Raw genomic sequence first — 19,181 nt, forward strand, 5'->3', positions numbered from 1 at the left:
CATCTGGAAGACTTGTTAAGAAATAGATGACGAGAGGGGCGCCTGGGTGGTTCAATCAGTTAAGCACCTGACTCTTTTTTTTTTTTTTTAAGAGTTTACTTATTTATTTGACAGAGAGATCACAAGTAGGCAGAGAGACAGGCAGAGAGAGATTGGAGGAAGCAGGCTCCCCGCCGAACAGAGAGCCCAATGTGGGGCTCGATCCCAGGACCCTGAGATCATGACCTGAGCCGTAAGGCAGAGGCTTAACCCACTGAGCCACCCAGGTGCCCCAAGCACCTGACTCTTGATTTCAGCTCAGGTCATGATCTCAGGATCGTGAGATTGAGCCCCGAGTTGGGCTCCACGCTGTGCACAGAGCCTGCTTAACATTCTCTCTCTGCCTCTCTCCCCCCATTAAAAATAAAATAGATTCCTGGGCTTCCCCTCCAGCTGAGTGGGGCCTGAACATGTGCATTTTCAGTGTGAAGTAAGTGCTATTTCTGTCTTTGGGTGTTTGAAGATTTCTTGGGACCTCCTCTACTGCGGCTTTTCCTGAGTGTCCCATGGGTGCCTCCGATGAGTGTTTTCTCCTGTTCCCGTTGTCTAGAACTGGTAGGTGTCTGTAGGAACCACAGTTATAATGATTTTCATATCTGCTCTACCCATGCTTTCATACGTGATGGTATTTTCCGCTCTGGCTGGAGGCATGAAGGCGATGACAGTTGTCCCTCTGTGGGGGATTGTCACTTGGTGTGTGTGCCTGTTTGTCTCGTTTTCTGTCCAGAGTGCCACACTGGCGATGGCCTTTCACCCATTCCTCGTTGTGTGCCAGGCACTGTATTAGGTGCTTCTCACAAAATCTCCGCCACTGTCCTGTGAACCGTGTGAGTATCTGCTCTTTACAGATGAAAATATCGTTGTTCCCCGAGAGAAGCTGCTTTGGCAAAGTCATGTAGACGATGCGTGTGTCAGGCCTTAACCTGGTCCGCCTGCTTCTCTCCCTGCCTCAGCCAGAGGCCGGGGGCAGATGGCAGTTGGCTTCCCCCTCTGCCTGCCTGCCTGGCCTTCATCCCTTCCTTCAGACCCTGCTGTGACACTCTCTGCTTTGCCTGATGTGACACAGGCCCTGACAGTCCCCCTTCCCCCACCACCCAGCTCTGGCAACTAGAAGTCGGGCTAGGAGGGAAGGAATGTGGGCCGGCTGCTTTATATGCATCAGGCCTGGGTCAGGGGCAGCCGGAGGCAACATTGTGAAATCCAGGAAATAATCTTTTGGAGGCGGAATTTAGGAGAAGGCACTTACTTCCATCCTAGATCTTGACCAGCTCCTGGGACCCATGGCTCCACTCGCGTCCGGACCTCAGCCCGACCACAGCCACTCGGCCCTCTGCTGACTCTTCACACCTCAGCTGGACGGCAGCCCCTTTGACTTTTCTCGTTCTCAAGAGCTTAAGGGGCAGCTTTAAATGGCTCTTTTTTAGAATTGGCTTCATGTCCTAAGTGAATGTCATTCTCAGTAGACCGAGTACGTATATGGAGTCTCTATGGGGCCCTTCGATGGCTCGTGGGCCCATGGACCCGCTGCCCAGGCATTCTGAAGTTCCTCCGGGTCCACGGTCCACTTGCCACTCCAGTAGGGACAGAGTCCTGTGGGTGCCACCTTCCTAACTTGGCCCGTGTCCATCACTTCTTGGCGTGTCCCGCACCACATCTGCATGCAAGCCACCTTTTGCCCTTGCTTGTGTTCCTGCAGCACACTCTTCCTGCCTCCCACCTCCCCCGGCCCTGCTCCCCACTCCACGCCACTCTCCCCGTGGCAGCCAGAGTGGTCTTGTTCAAAACGCCCTGTCACATGACTTTGGTGCTTAAAACCTTTCTGTGTCTTTCCAGTGCCTTCAGTATAGAATCCATGCTCTTGACCCTGGCTTCCAGAACCCTAATGAGTCAGGCCTTCCTTTATGAGCCCCCACCACTACCACCCTGGCTCCATCCTGCTCTGGGTCACGCTCGACCTTCCCTTGACCTGGAAGGCCCCCCACCCTCGCAGGGCGGGTTCCTCCTTGTCATCCCCATCTCAGGTTAAATGTCACCTCCTTCAGAGGCCTTCTCCGGCCCAGCTGTCAGCCTCGTCCTGCCAGGTCACCCTGATACCTGCATTCCATCTGCCACTATTTAATACTTTTCTTGTTTGTCTTTGTCTGTTTCCTGTAGAATATAAGCCCCAAGAAAGCAGGTTCTGAAACAGCACCTGACTCATAGTGGGAGTTGAATAAATACATAATGAACATATGGGCCTCATCTGCCCCATCAGGAGGTCATGGGCGGCCTCCTTCAGCCCATATGATCGCCTGGGAACTAGAAAAAAAAAATACAGAATCCCCAGGGATTCTGATTGGGTACATCTAGGGTGGGGTCCCAGAACCTGCATTTTATTTTGTTGTATTTTATTTTATTTAGTTTATTTTTTTCCTAAAGATTTTATTTATTTATTTATTTCAGAGAGAGAGCGAGTGAGAGAGTGAGCACAGGGAGGGGACAGAGGGGGAGAGAAACTTACACAGACTCTGTGCTGAACGTGGAGCCTGAAGTGGGGCTCCATCCCATGACCCTGAGATCATGACCTTGAGCTGAAATCAAGAGTCAGAAGCTTAACCAACTGAGCCACCAAGGCACCCCTGAGAACCTGCATTTTGGGGGTGATTCTGGGCAGGCAGGCTGGAGATGTTGAGGAATCTGGCTACTGTTACCAGCCATGACCCCATTTAATCTTGACGTGCTTTAGGGCACTCGATCTTTAGGCCGGGGTCTCTAAATGTATATTAAAAAGTTGATAATAGGGGCGCCTGGGTGGCTTAGTGGGTTAAAGCCTCTGCCTTTGGCTTGGGTCATGGTTCCAGGGTCCTGGGATCGAGCCCCACATTGGGCTCTCTGCTCAGTGGAGAGCCTGCTTCCCCCCAACCCCTGCCTGCCTCTCTGCCTATTTATGATCTCTCTCTCTGTGTCAAATAAATAAATAAAATCTTAAAAAAAAAAGTTGAAAAATTTTTTCCCAAACAGGTAATACATTCACATGCATCCCAGATAAAAACAGTGAGAAATCTCCCTTACATCGTCCATGCCGCCCCCCTCCCCTGCCTTCCCTGACCTCTTCCCTGCTTCTCTGGTCCCAGTTTAAGAAAACCAGGTTTACAAATTGCTTGGATACATTTTTGGTGCTTCCTGATGCCAACACAAGGCAATTTCAGAATCTATTTTTCTCTCCCCTTTTTTAACACAAAGTAGTCATCTACACATGCTGTTACGGATCTTGCTTATTCCTCACTTAGCAACATGTCCTGGGAGATTTCTCCTGTTGGTTCATCCGGAGCTGTCTCTCTTTCTGGGCTCCCTTGCATTCCATTTGGGGGATGTACCCTAGTTTAGGAAGCGGTCCCAGAGGTGGACCCTGGCTTCTCGGTGTTTCCTTGGAAGGGAGCTGTTACCAACTGTGCCGCGTATATAACCTTGATGCTTGATGCCCATTTCTTCGCGTGGAAGGGTGTCAGGTATGCCTGCGGGGTGAATTCTCAGAAGCAGACTGCTGAGCCGAGGGTCATAGGCTTTTGTAATTTTGATGGACGTTGCCAGATTTCTGTGCATTGGCCATTTTGCATTTCCACCCGCAATGAAGAAGAGTCTGCATTTCCCTACACCTTTCTCGTAAAATGTGTTGTCAAATATTGGGTTTTTATGAACTTGACAGTTCAGAAATGCTCCTAGAATACAGTAGCTTTGTTTGTTTGTTTTTTCTTAATGGCTCTGTTGAGACATGAATGACAAGCAGCAGAGAGCAAGTTTTCAAAGTGTACAGTTTGCTGAGTTTTGAAATAGACACATCAGTGAAACTATCGCCACAGTCAAGATGATGAACATATCCCTTCCAAAAGGTTCTTTGCGCCCTTTTGTAATCAATTTCTTTCTCACGGCTCCGCCAACGCCGTAGGCTTTCTGTCACTATAAGCCTATTTGCGTCTTTTGGAACATTGATACAAATAGAATGATACAGGAGATACCCCTTTCTTTGGTCTGAGTTTTCCATTGCACATCGTCATGTGGTTGTGTCTATTAACAAGTCATTTCTTTTTTGTTTTGTTTTGTTTTGAAGATTTTATTTATTTATTTATTTGACAGAGATCACAAGTAGGCAGAGAGGCAAGCAGAGAGAGAGGGAGAAGCAGGCTCCCTGCTGAGCAGAGAGCCCGATGTGGGGCTCCATCCCAGGACCCTGAGATCATGACCTGAGGCGAAGGCAGAGGCTTTAACCCACTGAGCCACCCAGGCGCCCCTTAGCAGTCATTTCTTACTGCTGAGTTGTGTTCTGTTTTAGGGATGAGCCCCTATTTATTTATCTATTCAGCTGTTGGGGACATATAGATACCTTCCAGTTTGGGACATTTATTTATTTATTTATTTATATATTAGAGAGAGAGAGCCAGCGTGTGCGTACACACATGCGTGTGCGGGTGGGCAGAGGGAGAGGGAGAGAGAGAGAGAATCTCAAGCAGACTCCCGTGGAACCTGTTGTGGGCCTCATTCTCATGACACTGGGAGTGTGACCTGCGCCAAAACCAAGAGTCACATCTCAACCATCTGTGACAGCCGGACACCCCAGTTTTGGACTATTAAAAAGAAGGGTGTTGTGAACATCCATGTGTACAGTCTTCATATTGACATATATTTTAATTTTTCTTAGGTAAATATCTACCCATTGAGGCAGCTAGAGTCTGGGACACATGAAGTATGGGTACACACATACCCTTTGACCCTCAAATCTTTGGATTGCTTCCTGACCCCATGGGATGGACATGGCTTGGAGGAAGGCCACACTGGAACCTTCTAAAGCATGGGGTCCCATGTGGTCCCAGAACCTGGCCCCCTTCTCACGGGCTAGGCCTGCTATTTTTTTTTAATATTTTATTTATTTATTTGTCAGAGAGAGAGAGAGAGAGAGCGTGAGCACAGGCAGACAGAGGCAGAGGGAGAAGCAGGCTCCCTGCTGAACAAGGAGCCAGATGTGGGACTCGATCCCAGGATGCTGGGACCATGACCTGAACCGAATGCAGCCACCCAGGCGTCCCTAGGCCTGCTAGTTAATTGCAGTGAGTACTTAGTGTTTTGTAGACATAGGGAATACTGAGTTGTTGTCGTCGTTGTTATTTTTAAGGAAATGGCCATTCTTTGGAAAGTTCACATTCTGGGAGATGCAGCAGATGAGTGAAGAGATCATTTCCATCCTGTGTGATGTGTCAACAAAACAAAAATGGCGGTGGACCGTGTTGGCTCTGAGGAGCACTGGTCTAACACCCACTTCACGTCGTCGGCACAAGCCCCCCCCCCCCCCCCGGCAGCATTTGCCGGGCATGTGTGTATTTTCCAGGAACCACTGTATTTTTGCTGGAGCTGGTGGTAGTACAATTAATAATTTTTCAGAGATCTGTTTGTTTTGATGGAGTACCCAGATGAGGAAACCAGCACTATGACAGTATAGTAAGTGATGTGGTGGAGGGAAGTTTCTAGTAAGCCCTACGAGGGAAGCGACTATGGTTTGTTCACGACTATCTCCCGATGATACTGCCTGGTACGTCATGGACACAGTATGTTTTTTATTGAGTGCAAGAAGCAACATGTGTTGGGCGCAGTGTTACCCAACACTGTGTTGTGTTTGTTAGGGGTGACTTGGCACAAGGAGGGGCGCTTGCGCTGTTACAATGGTGAGTGGCACCAGGTGGGTCTGGAAAGCTGGTGCGGGAAGGGCAGTGGCAGGCGGGTAGACAAGAAGGCTGGACAGGCAGATGTGCTCCTTGTAGACTCTGCCAAGGAGCCTGAGCATCAATATTTGAACTTCTTGGGAAACCGCTGACCTGGTTTAAACACAACGACTTGCTAAGCTGTGTAGTGTCGGAGATTTGCCTGGATGCTGTGGGCGGGATGGAGAGGAGGGGGCCAGATTAAGAGAGGCAAGACAAGCAGAGAGGAGACTATTGAAGGAAACATGGAGAAAGATGGTGCGGCCTGGCTGGGACCGTGACCCAGGGCAGGGCTCGGACAGATTTGCGGTAACTAGAGAATCTGGCGGAGATGGAGAAGACGGGAGTGGAGCCAGGGAACTTTGGAGAAGGTGATGACAGCCAGTGGAAAGGGCCATATCCATCCTTGGCATTCTCCTCTAGGCTGGGTCTTCACCTTCAAAGCCAGGAGAAAGGCAGGGGCATGTTTTTAAAAATTAAGATAGAATCCACACACTGGAATAGTCACCCTTCGATGTGCACTGTTCATCGGTCTCCATTATATTTACATCACTATCACCTGGTTCCAGAAAGAGGCCATCATCTCAGAAGGAAACGCCGTGCCTGTCAGTCACTACTCACTCCCTCCTCCAGCCCCCGGCCTCATCCCAACCCCTCCACTCCCCCTGCCTCTGGTCATTGGCCACTCAAGTCTGTAGATTCACCTGTTGTGGGCCTTTCATGCAAATAGAAAGCCTGGATATTTTCAGATAAACCAAGGTGAGAGGAAACTCACCTTCCCTGCAGATTTGCCCTGAAATGTGTGTATTGACGGGGGCCCCTAGAGGGTGGGTGACTACGTGTCCTTTAGGGACATGGAAGCCCCAGCCACATCCACAGCATTGAGAAAATGTTTGCCTCTGCAGTCTGTTGCTTTCTTCTTCTTCTTTTTTTTCATTTGAGAGAGAGAGTGAATGAGAGAGAGGGCTCAAGCCGGGAGGGGGAGAGGCAGAGGCAGAGGGAGATACACACTCTCCATTCTGCAGGGAGCCTGACATGGGGCTCGGTCCCAGGACTCTGGGATCATGACCTGAGCCGAAGGCAGATGCCTAACCCACTGAGCCACCCAGGCGCCCCTAGCTTTCTTCTTATTTAAAAAAAAAAAGATCTCTTAGTACGAACGGACAAGGGATTTAAATGAGAGGTTTAAAAAAAAAAGTTTCAAAATTCAATTTATTACTCTAAATTTGAGGTCTTGTTTTGGCCCTGGTCTGCTGCCCAAGGGCTGTGTGACCTCCAGTAGTTCCCCACCTCTCCTGGGTCTCTAAAGGCCCTTCCCACCGGGGATCCTGAGTAGGTGGCTTATATTCTAGTCACCCTTCCCAGGCATGACTCTAATGACAAGGACTTTCCACACGGGAGGGCTTCTTTCATTTGATTTCTCATGGTAATGAAACTCTCACTCCATTCTCTTATAGAAATACCTTCACATAAATCTTTAGCTGATTTTTGGCCACGTCCTACAGCGGCATTTCCCGAAAGTGGAACGACTGGTTCGGAGGATACGGGCACATTTCAACTGTTTGTACATATTGCTAAGTTGTTTTCCAATGAGGTTGGGAGGCCGCGCTGTTTCATCATCCCCTTGTCAGTGTGGTGCCCTTAGAAACTCCTGCGGGCTTGCCCGGCTGAATGCAAATGACGTGTGCTGTTTTAACATGGATTTCCTGGTTCAGCAGCAAGAGGAAGCACGTTTTCAGGGGCTCACCAGCCATTTGTCGTTCTGTTTCTGTGGCCTGCCTGCTCTGGCCTTGGCTCGTCCATCCTCTGGTTTGGGGGTGAGGGCGGGGCTGCAGGTCGTACAACTCTGGGGGGCGCTCTTCACTTGGGTGCCCTGGGCCGTGCTTGGTGCGAGCGGGGCCCCTGCTGTGGGGCCCGGTGCCCAGGCTGCTTGGTGGATTGACTTTTCTGGAAAACGCTCTAGAACTTAAATTCCAGTCTCCCTTCTAATTCAGATGCTCAGAGGACAGCCCCGTTACCCAGAAAAGCCTGCAGGACCCCAGAGCATGTCAGTAACACTTAAGAACCAGGGGCCTTCCTTGTCCCTAGCCTTTCAGGGGGCAAATTTTTCCTGAGGATCTAAGATGGGCTTTTGATGAGGACCAAGGATGAGCCTCCGAGGTATGGGTCGGTCGAGCTACAGGAGGCCAACTTGGCCGAAGTGAATTCGGTTTTGAGTGACAGACGATTTTACTACGTGGCTTTGTACACAGTATGCAGGGGGATCCCCCCGAAGACGGAAATATCAGTCAATTCCTGCCACTTCCAAAGCTTCTAAGTAGCAAGGCCAGAATTCCAAGCATGGTGTCTCTGAGGCCAGAGTTCCCCAGTCATCCCAGGCTGTTCCAGAACCCTCCAGAGCCTTCCAGAGAGGGCAACCTTCTCAGAGGCCTCACGGGACCTTCATTTATTTATTTATTTTTAAATATTTTTATTCATTTGACAGAGAGAAATCACAAGTAGGCAGAGAGGCAGGCAGAGAGAGAGGAGGAAGCAGGCTCCTTGTGGAGCAGAGAGCCCGACGTGGGGCTCGATCCCAGGACTCCGGGACCATGACCTGAGCCGAAGGCAGAGGCTTTAACCCACTGAGCCACCCAGGCGCCCTGGGACCTTTATTTTTATTAAAAGGAAGTCACAGAATCACAGTCCAGTCCCATGTTCCTGACGGTTGCTGCAAGGCATGTTGATTCCTTTTTCCTTTGGCTGAAGAGGAAGCAGGGACAACGGAGTGGGGTGAGGTGCCCAGGGGCTCTGTGAGTCAGGTGGAGACTGCTGGGCCTCGCTCCTCTGGGCTCCTGTGTGGCCGCAGAGGTAGGCGGGGCGGTCAGAGCCCCTCCATCTGTGGGGTATGCTTGGGGTTTTGTTTAGCCAGAGAGAGACACACCGGTCACTGGAGTGCTGAGAACGGTTGGCGCGGTGGACAGAGGCTCACACTGGGGCGAGGCATGGGGATGGCACTAATTAATGTCAAGGTCACCAGCAAAGGGATCTCAGGCAAGGGTCTCGGTCTCTCTGAACCTCAGTTTCCTGAGCTCACTGTGGCCTCGCCTTGTTTATCATTCATTTATAGACACGTATGTACACAAGGTGCCCAAGGCCTGGTGACAACTCACTAGATAAAAGCCGTTGCTACTCTTGCTTCCAGACCCTACGGAAACCCTCTGTCCTTCCCTGCCTCCTGTGGGTCCTCTCTTCCCTAACTTGGAGTCATTTCTGGAAACCAGACCAACATTCGTCTGCTTTGGTCTGAATCATCCAAAAAACCAGGGGAAGGCGGGGAGCCCTGTGTTTCCCTTGCCGTGGATGCCCTTGGGGCCTGGGAACCTGACAGCCACGCTCCCTTCATGGAGAGCTGGGTGTGTGAGACTCCGTCCTTTGCACAAAGCAAGGGGTCGGGCAGGTGGGGGTGGGCCGCCTGCCAGGGTGGGGTACCCTGAGGAAAGCTGGGTCCACAGGGGTGCTCTGGAGGGAGGAGACATGAAGCTTCGCTGTGCGTGGTTGCAGTGGGGCCGCCCTTCCGGAAGAATTGTCTGTGCTTGGGGCCCTGGGACGGGGCGCTGCCATGAGATGAGCCCATGGAGATGAGCCCTCTGCTGTGTACCCATCGTCCATCCGGGCTGGGCCTAGAAGAGCCCTGGGGCCCTGCACGACAGGTGGTCTGCTGAGCGTGGGATTGCGGGAGACAAGAGGGACACAGAGATCTCAGGCGTCCCTGTCCCACTAGGCCCTCAGCTCTTGAGCCATCCTGTGTCCCAAGGACCCCAGGGAATGGCCCCCGTGGAGCGCAGGGTCCGAAAACCGTGGCGCCGAGAGGTACCCCGTGGGGCTCTCAGGAAGAACGAACAGCACTGTCATTGCACACCTGGCCAGAGGCAGCGCTTCTTCCCTGACCCCTTTCCCCCCAGGTTCCTAGCATCTGGATTCAGCCTGTCCAGCTCCTGAAGGCCTGCCCTGCCCTCCGATCAATTCCCTACCCGCCCTGCCTCACACCTGGGTGGGGCTTCCATCTTTCTCACTTTCTCCCCCTGGCTCCCCGTTTGACGGGCAAGGTTAATTTGAAAGAAATCTTAACCAGCTGAGCCCAGGTAGCATGCTCTTGACTTACTACTTTATTTACTTATAGCTCTCTTTTATGTGCAATGCCATTCTTCTTCTTTTTTTTTAATTATGAATACATGCTGGTAATTTTAAAATCCAGATTCTCCCTCTGCAAATCTACTGCCCAAAGAAATCCATTTCGGCAACATGGCACCAATCTTTCTAGACTTTTCCGTGCATAATGCGTGTATTTTTATGTCTTCTATTTTTACAAAAATGTGACCATAACTACAGATACTACTTACAATTTTCTTTTCCCCCTTTACTCCAAGAGGTACGGGCCTTTCGTGGCCATCTGTAAGAGACACATCTTTGCGTAGGAGTTTTGTGCACGGGAGCAAGGATTATCAGAAGAACCAGTTCCTGAAAGTGAAATTGCTGGGTGGAAATACCTTACATGTTAAAAACTTTGGATAGTTGTTCTGAAAATACTCTCTAGTAACTAGGCTATACCAATAGACACTGCATCAACAGGGCATTGGTGTTTCAATTTTCCAGGGTGCTTGCCAGTGCTGAAGTCATAAAGCTTTGTAATATGCCAATCTGATAAGTGAGAAAGATTTCATAGAGAGTGAGTTTGAGCTTTTATCCTAAATGTTTATAAGCTATTTATTGTTTCCCTTCCAAGCATTTTTACCAGTCTCCCTCTCCCCCCATTAGTGCTAAAAAGTGATTTTTGAGCATTTCTTCAGGTGGTTGTTGGTCTTTTGTTTATTTTCTTTGGAGAAATGTCTGTTTGAGCCCTATGCCCACTTTTGAGTGGAGTTGTTTTTGTGTCATTGATTTTAGGAGTTCTCTATATACACTGGATATTAATCCCTTATCAGGTATGTAACAAACATTCACTCCCATTCTGTGCGCCTTTGTATTCTGCTGATATTTTTGATGCACAAAATTTTAAAATTTTCGTCAGGTCCAGTTTCTTTTCTTCCTTGCCCGTGCTCTTGGTGTCATATCGAAGAAATCTTTGCCTAATCCGGTGGCGGAAGTTTTGACCCTATGTTTTCTTTTTTTTTTTTTTTTTTTTGACCCTATGTTTTATTCTATAGTTTTATACTTTTAGGTCTTTCATTTAGGTCTTTGGTCCATTTTGAGTTCATTTTTATATATGGCGCGAGGTGGGGGGCCAGCTTCATTCTTTCATGTGTGGATATCCAGCTTTTCCAGCACCATGTGTTGAAAGAGCTGACCTTCCCCCCATTGAACCATGTTGGCACCTTTGTCAAAAATCACCTGATGTATATGAGTGTTTATTTCTGGGATCTCTATTCTGTTCCATTGGTCTATATGTCTGTCTTTATGCCAGTACCATCTTATTTTCATTATTGTAGTTTTATAATAAGTTTTGAAATCAGGAAGTATGAGTCCTTTTGGCTTTTGTTTTTATTTTTTCACAAATATTCTCCTGTCCTTTTCTCTTCTTTTGGGACTCCCACAATGCATATATTGGTGCATTTTCTGTGTCCCATGGTTCCTTCAGGCTCTGTTCACTTTTTTTCAGTTTTTTCTCTTTCTGTTCCTCAGACTTGATCATTTCCAAGACCTGATTTCAAGTTTTCTGGGTCTTTCTGCTCAAATCTGCATTGGAAGCCCTTTAGTGAATTTTTCATTTCAGTTATTATACTTCTCAGCTCCAGAATTTTTGGGGGGAGGGGCGTATTTTTTCAAGGCTTTCTCTCTATAGATATTTTCATTTTGTTCATAGTTTATTTTCTCAACTTTCTCTTCATTTTCTTAGTTCTTTGAGCGCCTTTAAAACAGTCATTTTAAAGTCTTTGGGAGATCTGCCGTCATCTCTTTTTCAGGGACAATTATATTCCTTTATTTCTTTCCTCTGAATGGGCCATACTCTCTTGTTTTCTTGTATGCCTTGTGAGTTTTTTTGTTGAAATTGGACTTTGAATCTAATAACGTGTTAATTCTGGAAATCCTATCCTCCTCCTTCTCTGGGTTTGCTGGTTTTTGGTTATTAGTGTTGCTTATTATTATCATTTTGAATTGTTGTAGGCTGTCTCCATGCCAAGGATCAGCCTGAGGCATAAACTTACAGTCTCATTAGGTCTTTTCCGAGCCCTTCCCTGGATCTGAACGCTCACTTTCTGGTGTTCCCCGTATGCACAGTTGTTTTTGAATATTAATCTTCATGTCTGGCTCCCGAAGTGGAAAAAGAAAAATGAAGGGGGGAGAAAGACACAGGCTCTTTAAATACCTTGGAGGTCAGCATAGCTAAGGGGGTTGGGGGAGGCATAACACACTGACCACCCGGCTCTGTACACCGGTGATCAGAAGCAGCCGTCGGAACACAGATTCCCCGTGTCTCGAGGGCAGCATCCTTTAGACCCACCTCGGCTCCTGCAGATCATGTCCAGGAGCACACAGCTGCCATCATGCGTCTGAGGGTTGTGAAAGGGGTCGCTGCTACCATGCTGAGAACTGAAATTGGCCTAAATTAACCACAGTGAATGGTTCAAGCCTTCCGCTGGCATTTGCAAGCCTTCAGCAGGTTCCAAGGTTCTTCTCCTTACATCAGCGAGACAGGCACCGATGGACCCAAGGCCTCGATCAAAATACACGGTGTTTGCTGTTTGCTTTTTTTAACTCAAAATACGATCTGTACATTCTCCCTTACGGATCAGTATACATCTTCACTGAGTACTTCAGAGGAAGGGGCCGCGTGTCATTTAAACCAGCATTGAGGAGTGTGGACTTTGGAGTCGTGTAGATTTGGATCAGTCTCTGCTTTGACACTTGTCCCCCTGCATGGGGTGACTTTCAGCAGTGTAACTCTTCATGTTTTCACCTTTCAAATGGGGATATTACCCAGCTCAAAGCACCATCTCAAGAGTTGTGTTCCTGAGATCCTTAGAAGCCCTTATAAGTCAATAATTTTTTTTTAAATATTTTATTTATTTATTTGACAGACAGAGATCACAAGTAGGCAGAGAGGCAGGCAGAGAGAGAGAGAGAGAGAGGAGGAAGCAGGCTCCCTGCCGAGCAGAGAGCCCGATGTGGGGCTCGATCCCAGGACCCTGGGATCATGACCTGAGCCGAAGGCAGAGGATTTAACCCACTGAGCCACCCAGGTGCCCCAATAATTTTTTTTTTAAAAAAGGAACAATACCAGCAGAAAAAGCAGCAGGGGAGGGCATGAACATGCTATTTGCAGAAGAAGAAAACAGACCATTTATGGAGTCAATGAGCCTGTGAAAAGATGTCCAGCCTTCGTGAGGATCAAAGAGATGCAGATCAGAGCAGCAGCGCGATGGCGTTTTTCAGCTATCAGATCGGCAGAGATGAAACATTCGTGGCACCTGATGCTGGCGACGGTTTCGGGAAGCAGGCCCTCTTGCCCAGCGCCGGTGGGGCTGTACGCTGGCTCTGTGTGTTTGGAGAGAGTTGCTTAGCCTGTTTGTTAAAAGTCATCAGTGTTCGTTCCCTTTATTCCACTGGTTATCCTTTAACAGCTGACCCTGCCTGCGCAAGTGGGCCAAACGTGTGCACCGTTGCAACATCCCATCATGGGGGAAACGATCCACGTGTCCACGAGTAGGGCAACAGAGCCCGGCAACCAGGAAGCTCCGTTCACAGAAGTGTGTTCCCGGTGAACTGTGGAGTCACGTGGTCCCTGAGGTTCCTTCTGGTGAGGAGAATATCCTGACTCAGTAAGACCACATTTGGCCGATGACTGTCGTTGGTCATCACAGCTACATCGGGGCCCCTTTTGTTATGTGAAGTAAGTGAGCTTTCCAGTGGTTAAACTTCATCAGACCGTGTTATTCTGTGCTGTTCCGCGGTGGTGGACATGCCTGAGGCCATCTTGTTGTGGCTAAAAAAATCCATACGGGCTGGAATCAGGAGCAGCAGAGAGTCGTTCACAAGATGATGAGTGCGTTCTGCTTTGCAGTTGACAAGGAAGCAAGCATGGGTGGCATTTAGGTGCTGGGGAGTGCCGGGATTCACGTATTCACTCCTGAGCTGGGCATCAGGCACTGGGGTGGGGGTGAGAGCCACTACTACCTCCAGGTAAACAGGTAATTTTCTCAGAGCAAGCAGCACAGAGGAGATGGAGGTGCACCACCGGACCAGGGATAAAGAGGAGTTGCCGACGGTGTCGGAATAGAAGCTTCCCGAGAGCCGGGACTTTGTTTAGTTCACAACACTGTGAACCGTGCTGGGCACCCAGTTGCTTAACATACAGAATTTTGGTGAATGAATGAGCAAACAAATGAATAAATAAAGTTAGTGAGTCAGGGTCTTAACAGCTAACAGAAGACACATTCAGACGAGGAGAATCTGTTTATAAAGGGACGGACAGTTGCGTGTGGGCTGTAGGTGACCCACAGTAGGGATGGTGTGCAAACCCAGGCAGGGGCAGAAGCGTCGTCACACCCGCAGGTTGGAGGGGAAGAGCGGAGAAAGCTTCTGGGAACTGAGAGGGAACCAGACTCAGGGTCCCCCACCCTCCCCGATCTCCTGTCGAGTCTCCCCGTGAGCGAGGCAAGCGCTGGATGCGGTCCACCAGACTGCCTGGAGCACATCAGAGGCGTGCCTGGAACTCCGTGCCTGGAACCGCTGGGGCATGGCATCAGACTCCACCGAGAACCCCGGGAGACGAGCAGGATCGTCCCTGTTTGATAGCGGAGGAAATAGAATGAGATCATTTGGGTCACTAATTAGGATAATTATAACTCATTATAATTAGTGTGATGCAGAGCTGCTGTTCCAAGAAATGACAACACATTTGTCGAGATTTAAGTCCAGACTGGGTCTCAGCGACTGTAGACAGCAGCGTGGCCTCGGAGTCCTCAGATGGACCGGGTGGATGGGGTCCAGTTCCTTCTCTGGGCCTCATCTGTCAAATGGGCTAATACTCGCTTTCAAGTTGTCTGTGAGGGTTCCGTGGGGTAATGTTTACAGATGTTGTACCTGGTAGACTCCGCTAGAGTGGTAGGTGTTACCAAAAGAAAACTCACATAAGCTATGGACGTGTTAAGGCTTTGGAAATATTTCAGAATGCAAAGTGCGTGTTCCTTTGGGCAGAGGAGTATGGTTTTCATTTTTGGGTATTTTAAAAATTTTGATCATGAATGCATGTTACTCTGATGGGAAAACAGGTTCTTCCCTCTCTCCCTCCCTCCCCCCTTTCTTCCTCTGCTCATCATTCTCTGCCTTTCCTCCGTCCCCTTTCCTGCCTTCCTCCATCCTATTCTCCCTCTCTTTCTTTAATCTGGGACCTTTCAGTGCCCTTCTGCCTCAGTTTCCTGTGTTGGTCTCCAGCCCTCTGGCCTCATGCTCTGAGTGGCCAGTATGGCTGGTCCCTACAACAGCAGAAGACCATGTTCCCATCTGGAATTCGGTGACCTGATACAGGCTTCCTGCAAATACTGCCTCCTTCCTGGGGGCCAGGGTTAGGTCGAGAGAGGGCCTAAGGCAAAGATTTGGATCTTGAGAGCTTTCCGACTTTGGTCCTGGTTTGACATGTTTTCCAGCCGGACTTCTCAGTGCTCACCCTCCAGGAGCAGACAGTCTGCTTGCTAGACCCTTGGAGTCTGATCAGTTACATATATATTTTTAAAATGATTTTATTTATTTATTTGACAGAGAGAGACACAGTGAGGGAGGGAACATAAGCAGGGGGAGAGGGAGAGGCAGGCTTCCCGCTGAACAAGGAGCCCGATACGGGGCTCGATCCCAGGATGAACTGAGCTGAGGGCAGATGCTTAACTGACCGAGCCACCCAGGTGCCCTGATCAGTTATATTAATATTTATAATAATCCTGTGGAACGGATATAATCTGTACCTTACAGATAAAAGAACTGAGGCACAAAGAAGTTTAATGGATTTGACTGAAATCATACATTTGGGGGCACCTAGCTGGCTCAGTGGGAAGAGAGTGTGACTCTTGATCTCAGGGTTATCAGTATGAGCCCCACCTTGGGTGTGAGATTACTTTAAAAAAAAGAAAAAAGGCGGGACGCCTGGGTGCCTCATTTGGTTAAGCATCTGCCTTTGGCTCAGGTTAGGACTTCAGGGTCCCGGGATCGAGTCCTGCATGAGGCTCCCTGCTTCTCCTCCTCCCTCTGCCCCTGCCCCGCTGTGCTCTTTTCCTCTCTCTCTCTTTCTGACAAATAAATAAATAAATAAAATCTTAAAAAAGAATAAGAAAAGAAAAGAAAAAAAAATGCTGCAAGGGTGCCTGGTTGGCTCTGTTGGTAGAACTTGCCACTCTTGATCTTAGGGTGGTGAGTTCAAGCCCCGGGTTGGGTGTGGAGCCCACTTAAAAATTAAAAGCAATGGATGGAACTAGAGGGTATCATGCTTAGCGAAATAAGTCAATCGGAGAAAGACAACTATCATATGATCTCCCTGATATGAGGGAGAGGAGATGCAACATGGGGGGTTAAGGGGGTAGGAGAAGAGTAAATGAAACAAGATGGGATTGGGAGGGAGACAAACCATAAGTGACTCTTAATCTCACAAAACAAACTGAGGGTTGCTGGGGGGAACGGGGGTTGGGAGAAGGGGGGTGGGGTTATGGACACTGGGGAGGGCATGTGCTATGGTGAGTGCTGTGAAGTGTGTAAACCTGGTGATTCACAGACCTGTACCCCTGGGGATAAAAATATATTATATGTTTATTAAAATAAATAAATAAATAAATAAATAATAAGTAAATAAATAAAAATTTTAAAAAAAGAAGACATTGAAAAACTATTAGCTATGTAACAAGTCTAATTTATGTCTAATTTAAATAAATTTATTTTTATAAAAAAATTTTAAAGCAAAATAAACATAAGTGATATATTTGGTAACTGGCGGAGCCGTGTGAATTTGAGTCCTTCTACCTTGAAATTCTGCCCTTCCCGTTCTTTTCTCATACTTCGTTTTTTTGGCAGGGGGACCTCTGGTTTATTTGTTTTATTCTTTTTTGGATCTTCCAATGTCACATCAGTCTCAGGTGTACAATATCGTGATTTGACGGCTCTGTACGCTCGTTAGCTCACCGTCCTTTCTCATACTTTCTGAAGCCCTCAGGATCCTTTCTGGAGACTTAAATGTTTGATTTTCTGATAATAAAAGCAATACTGAATTATTATATTCCATATTAATTCAATACTGAATCATCATTATGGATTTTTTAAAAGATTTTATTTACTTATTTGACAGAGAGAGAGCACAAGTAGGCAGAGAGGCAGACAGAGAGAGAGGAGAAAGTAGGCTCCCCGCCGAGCAGAGAGCCCGATGTGGGGCTCGATCCCAGGACCCTGAGATCATGACCTGAGTTGAAGGCAGAGGCTTAACCCACTGAGCTACCCAGGCGCCCCATCATTATGGATTATAATCAAAAAAACATAAAGTGGGAAGAACATTTCCCTGTAGTTACAGCCATGCTGTCTCTGTAAATCTGTATCTTGGGTTTTTTCCACGGAACATGATAATACATGCCTTGTTCCACAGTATCAGGAATTCTTTGTAGACCTTCCTTCCAGGGGCGTGTGCAGCAGTCCCTCGTTGGATATCCCATTTGCTTCCAACAATCCCCTATTGTTGAACCTTCCCATGGTTTCCAGTGCGTTGCTCTCAGCAAGAGTGCTACGAAGAACATCTTTTGATTCAGAGAGGTTTTCGTGTTCACCCTATTTCCTTAAGACGGTTTCCCAGAAGTGGAAATACTGGTTCGAAGGGTCTGCACATTTGAAGTCTGTGCCTCCACATTGCCAGAGTCCCCAAAGGGCAGCGCCCATCTCTCCCCATCCCCACCCCCGATGAAATGTCACAGACGATTTGGAGGGCACATTCCCAGTCTGACTGCCTTGTGTTCTTTTCCCAAAGCCTCATAAAGAAGATGGCCCAGAGTGTGGTAGAAGTCATGGAAGATGCCAAGGGGAAGGTTCCGGAGAACCTCCTAGCCAACGGAGGTAGGTCACTGGCGTGTTCTTACCCAGGCCTCTCTCAGCCGGTTCTAGCCCATTGCTCGCCTGGCCAAGGCTGCAGGCACAGGCCCCGTGGAGCGTCTGGATGGGCACACTGGGGAGAGCTATACCGCCCAGTTTGAGCTCAGCAGGACCTCTGATTTGAAGACCTGCCCCTTGGCCTGTGGAGGGTCCTGCTGTGGCATTTCTAGAGCATCTGACGTTTTTACCCTGTAGAAACCTGCAGGGAGAATGGGGTCAGTGGGGTCTCAGGGTTGTCTGATATGCCCGCCTTCCCTATGAGCTCCTGCTCTGTCCTGCTTGGAAAATTCCACCCGTTCCCCACCCCCCACCCCCACCCCACCCAGCCCAATTCATTCCTCTCTCTCTCTCCCAGAAGAAGATGGAAAATGCCTTCAGGGGCTGAGGAAAGCCTCAGACTTACGTCTTGAGTTGTGCCTAGTAAATCCAGAGAGACCAAAAATGCTCTCTGAGTTGTGTGTTCGCATTTAGAATTTCTGTCTCTCCTGGGCGGTAGGGGAGACCCCAGATTCCAGAGACATTCAGGCCCCTTAACTGTGGACATACGATCTGAGTGTGCTGGAAATGTGCAAGGCGCAAACTTGGAGACTTGGGAAACTTCAAATCAGGTGTTTGAACCCCGCAGAAGTCGCGGAACGTGTGACCGTCCGCATGTACGCAAGACCAAAAATGAGAGTGTAAATTCTGTATCTGACATTTCTGTCATTCGTTACGTGTCAGTTCATAGTTTTTCCCTCTTGGGAACCACAGAAGTGTTTTTTTTTATTTGCTTGTTTAAATGGAAAAAGGGAATTGCTCATGCTCCCAGATCTGAACTTGGCTTTGTGGGTTTGTGCGATGGAATAACTCTTCCTTATTACATTGCAGGTTTGAAGGAAAAAATGAAATATTTAAAGAGTAGGTTGTACGTTGTTTGCCGTGAGTGTGCTTGGCGTGATGCCTGTGTGTCCCTGGGAAGGGGGACTCTCATTCTGGTCATTGGGGTGTGGTGATTGGGTCTTGGTGGATTTCTCGAGTATCAGCCTGGGACTGGGTCACCATAGCCGTATGACCTATCACCTGTTTTATTCCTTTTCCCTCTTTCTCATGTCTGCCCTGCTTCTCTTCCCACCTCCCCGCCGCCAGCACTGCATGCCTCTGGAAGTGGGGTGATCCTATGGTTCTGGAGTTCAAGGTGGACTTTCTGTGTCTTTCGGCTGTGGTCTGCTCCTTGCTCTTTGATGTTTGTCCTCAGTGCCCACTCTCCTGCCTGCACTGGGAGTCTGGCTCTCGTGGACCCTGGCAGCTTACATGTCAGGCTTAGCATCATGTGGCCCTGCT

General features: G+C 48.6%; 1 protein-coding gene across 6 annotated transcripts in view; it reads left to right on the forward strand.

The window, feature by feature from the left end:
* ATP6V1C2 (ATPase H+ transporting V1 subunit C2) overlaps window positions 1-19,181 on the forward strand; it is a 53,510-nt gene that overhangs the window by 10,099 nt on the left and 24,230 nt on the right. For 3 of the 6 annotated variants that reach the window (XR_007129973.1, XM_047744742.1, XM_047744744.1), the window contains exon 4: window positions 17,740-17,825. Coding sequence is in view for 4 of the 6 variants with exons in the window: in XM_047744742.1 (XP_047600698.1) it covers window positions 17,740-17,825 (86 nt within the window). In the remaining 2 variants the exon portion in view is untranslated. Of the gene's footprint in view, window positions 1-9,002; window positions 9,164-17,739; window positions 17,826-18,728; window positions 18,759-19,181 lie in introns of those variants that run through there. The other 3 variants (XR_007129972.1, XM_047744741.1, XM_047744743.1) reach the window with 2 other exon arrangements.

Source organism: Lutra lutra, chromosome 9 (genome assembly GCF_902655055.1).
Source record: "Lutra lutra chromosome 9, mLutLut1.2, whole genome shotgun sequence".
Classification (NCBI taxonomy): domain Eukaryota; kingdom Metazoa; phylum Chordata; class Mammalia; order Carnivora; family Mustelidae; genus Lutra; species Lutra lutra.